This window comes from Chelonoidis abingdonii, chromosome 6 (assembly GCF_003597395.2).
Source record: "Chelonoidis abingdonii isolate Lonesome George chromosome 6, CheloAbing_2.0, whole genome shotgun sequence".
Classification (NCBI taxonomy): domain Eukaryota; kingdom Metazoa; phylum Chordata; order Testudines; family Testudinidae; genus Chelonoidis; species Chelonoidis abingdonii.
Window position 1 is genome coordinate 126,853,148 of NC_133774.1, and position 8,882 is coordinate 126,862,029.

The 8,882-nt window shown below is 50.0% G+C and overlaps 1 protein-coding gene across 1 annotated transcript in view; it reads right to left on the bottom strand.

Annotated features, from left to right (window-relative positions):
• Positions 1-8,061, bottom strand: part of SLC49A3 (solute carrier family 49 member 3) — a 30,513-nt gene extending 22,452 nt beyond the window's left edge. Inside the window, exon 1 of the mRNA XM_032767099.2 lies at positions 7,695-8,061. Within this exon, the coding sequence (XP_032622990.1) occupies positions 7,695-7,841 (147 nt within the window). The 5' untranslated portion in view covers positions 7,842-8,061. The remainder of the gene's footprint in view (positions 1-7,694) is intronic.
• Positions 8,062-8,882: the final 821 nt, after the last annotated feature.

Here is an 8,882-nt window from a genome sequence, read left to right on the forward strand (position 1 = left end):
CCCCTGTAGGCTCTTGGCTTCTTCGTACTCAGGACTCACCTCTCCATCCTTCTGAGGTAACCTGAAATCCCACCTTTGGCTATCTTTCCCCTTCCTCTCATGCTGCCTTTCCCCACCCGGGCAGCTCCCTGGCTCACGGGCCATCTTTTCTCTTCCCTGCCTGCTTGAGTAGCCAGAGGGTTACCCCTCGCTTCCAATGGGAGTTCTGGCAACTCCCTGCAGCAATAGGTCTAACACACCATCTCTGTGCTTCCCAAGACCTGTCAGTGAGGACTGCTCACATGCTGACGATTCACACTTACATTTAGCTATAGCCCTATCGAAAACATTGCGGGGATGTTTCTTTTGCAACAGGGGCAGCATTTTCAGCCAACTCCGAGAAACCCAAACATCAGGCAACCAGGAGAGTCAGTCAAAAATGTGAACTGATTTGTACAGTAGTGAGACGCGAAGCCATTTTACAGCATTAACTAGAGGGGCACCTAGTGTAGGCGATTGATGGAATGAAGCCTCCAGGCAAATTAGTTTGCTGCTGTTTGGCTGTGGGACAGTATCATTGCACAATGTGGCAATGTGTTTGGGAAGCTTGTACTGCTAATGTGATTTCTTTCTGCAGGCTTTCAAAGCTAACAGCATGCTATGCCCCAGAGTCAGGGCTTGGCTTTACAGGAAACTGTTCCAACAAAGCCAGCCGGGCAAGGCTGGCTGCATTGTTTTACTCAGTCATGCACGCGTAGTCCTTCTGCATGAATCCAACTTGCTCCTCCTTCCCTCACTCGTATGATGAGGTCCTTGGCTAACAGGGAGAGAATGTCTCTCTCTCACCAGAAGCTGAGGGCCAGATTCTGCTCAGTTACACAGGTGCAATCCCAGTGGAGTCAGTGAGACTTGCACCATGCACTGGGAATAGAATTTGGCCCCGAGCCTGCCATGAACAAGTAGCTTAACCCTGGGGCACTTTGAGTCTCTGCAGTGCAGATTCACTCCTTGCCTTCTCCCGTTGGCAGGACATCCTCCCAGAATGGGCTCAGTGACCCCCTAGCCACGCTGGGAGGCCAGAGCTGGCTGAAGTAGCCCAGAAAGCGAGTGAGGTGCTCCAGGTGCAAAGGTGCAGAGAACTGCCGCCTGCTACCAGCAGGGGTGCTATGGAGCCCTGGCTGGAATTTAGAACTGCCCCCTCCCCCCAACCCCTGGTGGAACCAGCACTATCATCTGTTCCCCTCTTGGGGTTAAGGGGGTGGATGCTCACCCCCACCCCCTTGGGGCAAATCAACCCTGGTCTGTCTTTCTGCAGAGGTCAGGGTCAGAGGCACGTAACAAGTGTGTGGTTGTGCAGAATAACCCGGAGAAGGAGCGTGTGGACCCTTTGGGGTGTTATGTCCAACTGTGGAGTATTGTACAGCTCTGTGGGAACATCCTCCTGCTCCAGACTCGTGAGTCAGATTGCATCAGGAGATCTGACCACACCCGGGTGTGTGGAAATCAGACCAGCCTCCGGAGACGCACTGAGTTCTGTGTTCCTCCTACGATCATCTGTCAGCAATACTGGCCTCAACTGAGCAACTACAGCTCTGGCACAAGGGACCTGGAAGGGCTCAGGGGATGGACTTTCTATGCCTCTCTTTTTCTGTTTGCTGCTTGAGTTCTAGGCGAAACTTCTTACGTGATCTTTTGATTTAAGACTCAGTTGGGTGTTGGGCAGAGGAGTTAGGTAGTTCTTTTTAAAGGAATTAGCTTACTAGACGTAGCTAGCTTCACTCCAACTTTTTTCCTATACAACCTTTCTTGAAGCCAGAATATTCCCTGCCACAACCTCCCTCCCCTGAGCCCTCCCTAATACATTTTTTGCTTCTTGCCTGGTTACAAGTGTGGCTGTTTCAGCCACAAGCTTTTGTGGGGCAAGGAATTTAATTAAGGCCAATTTATTGCATTTTCTAAGTAAGGAAGGAGCTTCAAAAGCCAATTGTTTCCTACAGTATATTGCCCTTATAGAAATTATTGTAACTTTACTTTAAAAATTCCCAAACGTACTGGGGCAATATCTACATTTTCAAGTTTGCGGATTACCAAGTATTATGGCTTAAGTTTAATGAGATCCCACATACAGACCTGGGTAATGAGACCTGGGACATTTTCCTAGAAGAGTTTTCCTTATGCCTAAGTTCTAAGTCAGCGTTGTGGGTCCAATTCCCCACCAGTCTGCAGAGCCGTACAATGGCCGCAAAGCACGAGAGCAGAATGGCAGCGGCACACAGCCACTGTGCACGGCTGTACATGATGAGGTGCAGAGCAGCGGGGAACTGGGGCCAGTGTTTAGCTACATGGGCAGTTTATTACATCATGTATCTAAGTGTCTTTCCTTTTCTGTCACATTGGAGACCCCCATGGACAGCTGGAGCAGAGAGAGCACTTCTGTATACTTCGGCTCTTAAATCTGAGAAGGTCAATAATTCTATCTTGATTTTCCAAGGTTGTAGTCATTGGTACGTAGGCACTGCAGGACAATCTGAGACTGGCACCGAATGAGACTGAATTGGCAGTGTGGGGGGTTTCCCTTCTCACGGGTTTTATTTCTGTTTTAAGATCGCAGCGTTTCTATACTGATGGATTTATTTAAACACACATTTTACCGTGTTTGTCTTTGGCGTGGGACCATACTGGGTGAGAGAGTTTCACCCATCCCATAGCCAGTGTCTGGAGGGTGGCAAAGAGGCTGACTGGGCAGCAGGAGGGTTTGAATCTCGGGGGCTGGGAAGGAGACCAAGAGGAAAGCCAGCACAGACTTCTATCTGCATACTGTGGAGGGGGGACCCATTTTAAGTGTCCATTATTCATACAGTTTTGATCAGGGCCGGTTCTAGACCAAACGGTGCCCCAGGTGAGGAGCGTCTTCGGCGTCCCACCCCCCACATTTGTTAAACCTTTGAATACCTTATTTTTTATTGCATTTGTAGGAATAATTTCATGACTTGGATGCACGATTTGCATGCATGATTTATCTCTGTCATATAAGACTGCCTGGTGATGCCCTGTCCCTTATATACCCATGAAGTAGGGTTGCCAAGTGTCCGGTTTTCAGCCGGAGTGCCTGGTGGAAAAGGGACCCTGTTGGCTCCAATCAGCACTGCTGACCAGGCCATTAAAAGTCCAGTCAGCAGTGCAGCAGGGCTAAGGCAGGCTCCCTGCCTGCCCTGGCTCTGCACAGCTCCCAGAAGTGGCTGGCATGTCCCTGCGGCCGCTAAGTGCGGGCGGCCAGGGAAATCCCGCACGCTGCCCTGTCCCTGAGCGCTGGTCCGCAGCTCCCATTGGCCAGAACCTTCCATCCTTACATCTACTTCATCCGCTTTCCTGCCATGTATTTGCTAGAGCTGTGTTCTCAAAAAACAGGGCTTCCATCACTTCCCTGGAGAGATTGTTCCACAATCTTAGCGCTAACAGTCAGATTTTTCAAGATATTTAACCTAGAGTTTCCCTTTCTTAATTTCATCCTATTTCTCCCAATCACTCTCTTCTTATATCATATTTAAGGCCTTCTAATATTTGTGAATGATTCTCATGCCCACCCTTAGCTGTCAGTTAGCCAACATTTGGGTGTGTATAGCTTGGTCCTGCAAGCACTTAAGCATACAAGTAACTTTTCAGGCCCCTCACTGTTAGAACCTGACCCAAAGTCCAATGAAAATACTCCCATTGACTTTGGGCAATGAGTTTAGGCTCCAAGTCTTTCCAGCTGCACCTCAACTGTTTGTTGCTGGCCCTGGTGGAATAAAAGTTGCACCTGTTTATTGATTAAAGTTTAGTTCTTTATTTGCCAGCTTAGTAGGACTGGGTAGCCGTTTTCAAATATTACAAGTCTTGCAAAACTTTTAGAATAAAACAATCACAAGGAATTGTCATCCTTTCTCCAGCTCTTGCTATTCTCTGAGCTCCGTGGCCTGCCTGCCTTTTGTGTTCCTGGCAATCTATTCATGACACTGGTTTTGCCCCGTGAACAGGGCCCCAGGACCTGTGGAACTCAGTTCAGCTTATTCTCCCAGGTATTAGCACAGTGTTCCTATTGGTGCCTGTAGCGGGGTGAGCACCTGCTCCAGCCCTGAAGGAGTTGGAAAAGGCCTGCAGAGGGCTGGAGCTGGGGAAGGGAGCAAAACCCTGGCTGATTGGGGAAGTGGCTGCAGCTGAGACCATGCCACAAACTGAGCAACAGAGCCTTATAAGAAGACCAGGGAAGCCAGGAGCAGCAGTCTCACTTTGGCTGTAGAGGGAGATGGGCCTGTCTGCAGGGGGCTAGAGGCAGGGTAACTGAGTGGAGCAGGGCTGGGGAAAGGCAAAGGAGCTGGGGAGCGCCTGCCTGGAAAGCCCCAGGCTGCGGCCTAGCATAAGGCTAATAGGTACTGGAGGTTGCAGAGGGCAGCCCAGGGGTAGGCCAAGGCAGCTGGTTCAAACCCAACCTTGCCAGTGATGAGTAGGGTGATACTGCAGTCTGCCCCAGGGCATGGGGCTAAATGATGACTGGCAGTAGCCCTGTACTGAGGCGAGGTGGGGATAGAGGGTGAGGGTCCCTGGGGAGGCAAGACCCTAAGATTGAGGGGTTACTGCCAGGGGGCAGTGCCACAGGACAACAGGCCACCGGGTCCAGGAGGGACACAGGGGCCAAGCATTAGTGGGACATCAGCCTGCAGAAGGCGCTCCAATGGTTGGAGAGCTAATTCCCTGAGATGACCAGCAGGAGGCGCCGCAGGGGTGAGTCCCACATTGTTACAGTGCCATTCTGCAGGCATGTCAAAAGCCACTTGATCCCTGGCTGAGGCAGTATAGGAGAGCTATGCAGAGAATGCACTTATGCAAACAGGGTCCCCAATCCTGTAAACACAGGCCCACGAGTAGCCCCTGGGGATTGCTCATGTGCAGGACTTGGGCAGGGAGGTGGGAGTGAGTGCACATGAGCTGACAGCTCTGGAAAGCTGCTGCCCGGGCACAATTCAGTCCTGTCTGAGAGCAGGATTAGATCAGAGCATGGAAGCTCACAATAACTGCATAGTGCTCATAGGGCAGGCAAGCCCTTACAGAAAAGACACCTGCTTTGTTCGATAAATCCAATTTTTCTGAACCCGGATCATAAACAGTTCATAAGAGGCTCTAAAGGAAGCACATTTGGTCCATTTTCTGAGAATTAGATGAGCCTGTTGCTTTACGCCAGTTAGCAAACCAAGCTAATGCCCACTCACCGATGCCAAGCTATTTCCAACTCTATCTTTAAAACATTCTGGGCTAGATTGTGCCACCCTTGCTCAGGCTGAATAGCACCTTCCTCTGTTACTAGCCCTGCTAGCTCTTTGCAGACTGAGGAGCTAGTCAGTGTACTTAGGGAACACCCGTGCCTTTAAGCAGCAAGTGTCATTAATGCCGTTTAATAGCATTTGCACCATTTCAGTCTGGTGTGATCTTGCCATTCTGGTTGCTAGCCACTTTGCTTTTTGGCAGGCAGCTTTCCAGGGGGATCCCATATTGTATTTTGCTGGTGAGAAAGGAAGTGTTTGTGATGTGGATTGGAAAAGCAGCAAGGAAACAGCATGTTCAAGATGAGAAGATGCGCGTTACTTGCACTTGGTTGGTGGCAAGTTTAGGTCTTCTAGTGTGCTCAGTTCTTACTTTCGAGTTCCTTGCTGAAGAACTTTGACTCTACAAAACAGAACTAGATACGTTCATGGAGGATAGGTCCATCACTGGCTGTTAGCCAAGATGGGCAGGGATGCAACCCCATGCTCTGGGTGACCCCCATGAGCAATGAGTATAACAGGCCAAAGAAAGCTCTGCCGCAGAACACTGGCCCGGGGCTGCTCTGGCAGTAGTGGGGGAGGGGAGGCTCTGAGTTCCAGCCAGCCCAGGACTTCTCTGGCCACGGGAGGGGGCTCAGGACTCCTGCTGCAGAGGGTGGGGCCTTGTGTGGAAGGGGCAGGGCCACGGGACTAGCCCAGGGGTGACCCTAAACTTCTGACTGCTAGAAGCTAGGAGGGGAAGACAGAGGCTGATCACTCCAACAGCCCTGTTCTGTACACCACCCCCACAGTTGGGGTATGGGGCGCTGTAGGCAGACAGGATACTGGCCTTGATGGACCATTGGTCTGGCCCAATATGGCAATTCTTATGTTCTTACATTTAAAATGTCCAGTATTTTACTTGTACAAAGTAAGATGCCATCCACGTTCACATCACTGCAGACACGACATTGGCAAGTATGTTTGACTTTAAAATGATTTAAGGTTTTTCATTTCTTTTTGCAATGTGACTGAAATTTCTCAGAGGAAGAAACATTGCTGTGAGCCAAGGACACAACGTCTTGGCTTCCCCCACTGGTTTGCCAAGGCCAGTCCTGGACCAAGGTACAAGATTTTGGCCAGGTCTACACTAAAACTTTTGCCAGTGTAGTAATATTGGTTAGGGATGTGATTTTTTTTTAATAATTTTTTTAATTTAAATGATTAGGGGGTTGGAGCACGAGACTTGTGAGGAGAGGCTGAGGGAACTGAGCTTATTTAGGCTGCAGAAGAGAAGAGTGGGGGGGATTTGATAGCAGCCTTCAGCTACCTGAAGGGGTTCCAAAGAGAATGGTGGCAGATGACAGAACAAGGAGCAATGATCTCAAGTTGCAGTGGGGGAGCTCTAGGCTGGATATTAGGAAAGACTTTTTTACTAGGAGGGCGGTGAAGCACTGGAATGGCTTACCTGGGGAGGTGGTGGAATCTCCTTTAGAGGTTTTTAAGGCCCGGCTTGACAAAGCCCTGGCTGGGATGATTTAGTTGGGGTTGGTCCTGCTTTGAGCAGGAGTCTGGACTAGATACCTCCTGAGGTCCCCTCCAACCCTGTCATTCTGTGATTTATACCAGCAAAAGCCCTAGTGTAGCTGCAGTTCTATTGGTGATATAGCTTATTTTATTTGGGGAACTGGAATCAACTATGCTGGCAAAACACCCTTTTGCTGGTACAAGCTGCCTCTAGGCTACATGTATAGCTGTACTGACAAGCGTTTCCTAGTGTGAACTAGGCCTTTGTGGCAGGATTCCAATTCAAATAACCCATCCAAGCTCTCCAAACACTTTAAAATAATAAAAGCCTACAAAAACCAGGAATGATTAACCAAGCACACTGTTAAATTTATACCAGCTGTGTTAGTGTATTTTCCAGTTCAGTTTTGTTTAATGCTTGCTGCTGTTATGTTGCCATGGAAAACAGTTCTTTGTAACTTCCCAAACAAACTATGTAAATACACGAGACAAGGGAAGTTCCCAAAGGAATCCTCTGCAGGCTGCTTAGATCAGATTTTTTCCTCCTCATTAAATCCATTTGAAGTTAGCGTTCTCCATATTTTAGTTTTGCTGTGAAATCTCTCGGCCCGGTTAAGGTTGCCACACCTTTTAGCTCATCACACGGAGTAAAGTTCCTGCTTTGGCCGATCTCTTTTCAAATCACAAGTGGCTGCTGCCTAGACAGACACTTAGGACACAGTATATTGTCACAGGTAATGCATTAAGACAAATCTTTGTTTCTTAGAAGCTCGTCTGCTGCAGATGCTTGTTGGGACAGAGCTGTTCTCTCCCCACCAGTGTCACAGAAAGGCAGACTTGTTCCAGACCAGAATGTCAGGTTTCCACAAGAAAACAGGTTTAAGCGCTGAGGGCAGTGTCAGCGGTACTCACCATGGCATTGGAGCAGTTCAGCAGGCAAACCACCACCAGCAGGAACCATCGCCGCCTGTAAGTTCTGAACAGCACCGGTTTCCTCAGCTCAGCCGGCCCTGGCTTTTCCAGCAAGGTCTCAGAGTCGCCTGTTGTTTCCCCATCCATCTTCCCCTCCTCAGAGCTCCTGTCTCTGGAAGCTTTGGTGGTGGTTCTTTTGGGGGAGGCCAGGAAGCAACAGGGGGTGAGTGGCAGACCCTGGGCACATTGCTCAGTGCACAGCACCCGCTCTCCTGTCAGGCGCTCTGAATGCTGGCTGCTTTCTCCTGGGTGCAACAGCTGCACTTGGGCAAGGCTGTCCCTGCATTTCCCTTCCTGCCTGGTTCAGCAGGAGGAGTGCCTGACCTGACGGGCTTATAAAGGAGTTCCTTTTTCTGCTCCCACACCCACTCCCTCCTGCACACCCCACAGGGTCCTAGTGCTGGCCTGGCTGAAGCACTCAGCTCTGCAGCCTGGAGCCAGCACAGCAAGTTCTGTCTGGCAAAGTCTGCAAAGCCAAGCGCAAACAGAGTGCTGCACTCCTCAGCTGCAGTGCAAGGGAGCGAGGCCTGCAAGTGGCTGGGGGTGGGGGGAGATGCAGGCCTTCAACACCTGCCACATCAGCGCTGCAAGCTAAGCATTGCTCTCCCTCATCCCCCACAGCGGATTGATTTGTACTTCGGGGGGCTCTGCAAAGTCCCGCTCACAGGGTGTGCTGGTGGGGGCTAGGCGGCAGGTTTGTATAATTTTTGGTGGTGCCCAAAATGGTGGTGCCTGCCCCCCGCCCCCGAAAGCTGATATAAAATGAAGCTACAGTGCATCGGCACCACAAGATTACAAGGGTCAATTAAAAGTGGAAAGTCAGAAGCAGCACTTGCCTGCTTCAATATATGGTATTATATTTTGTTGCACTTGTTGTGACAAAGTGAGAATGTTCTTAATGTTTTCTCTGAATACTGTATGGGTGCCTCAGTTTCCCCTGCAAGGTGCCAACTGAAGGTGCTGGGGGCAAAGAGATCAGAAGAGATCCAGAAGAGAGACAAAGGCCAGAGGAGGGAGTGTCAGTTTGGAGCTGGCTGGGAAAATGGGGAGAGGCCCAGAACTTGGGTCTAGGCTCCCCACCCTCCAAGATGGACCTGACTGAGGGGTCCTGTTTTCTGTATCTACAAG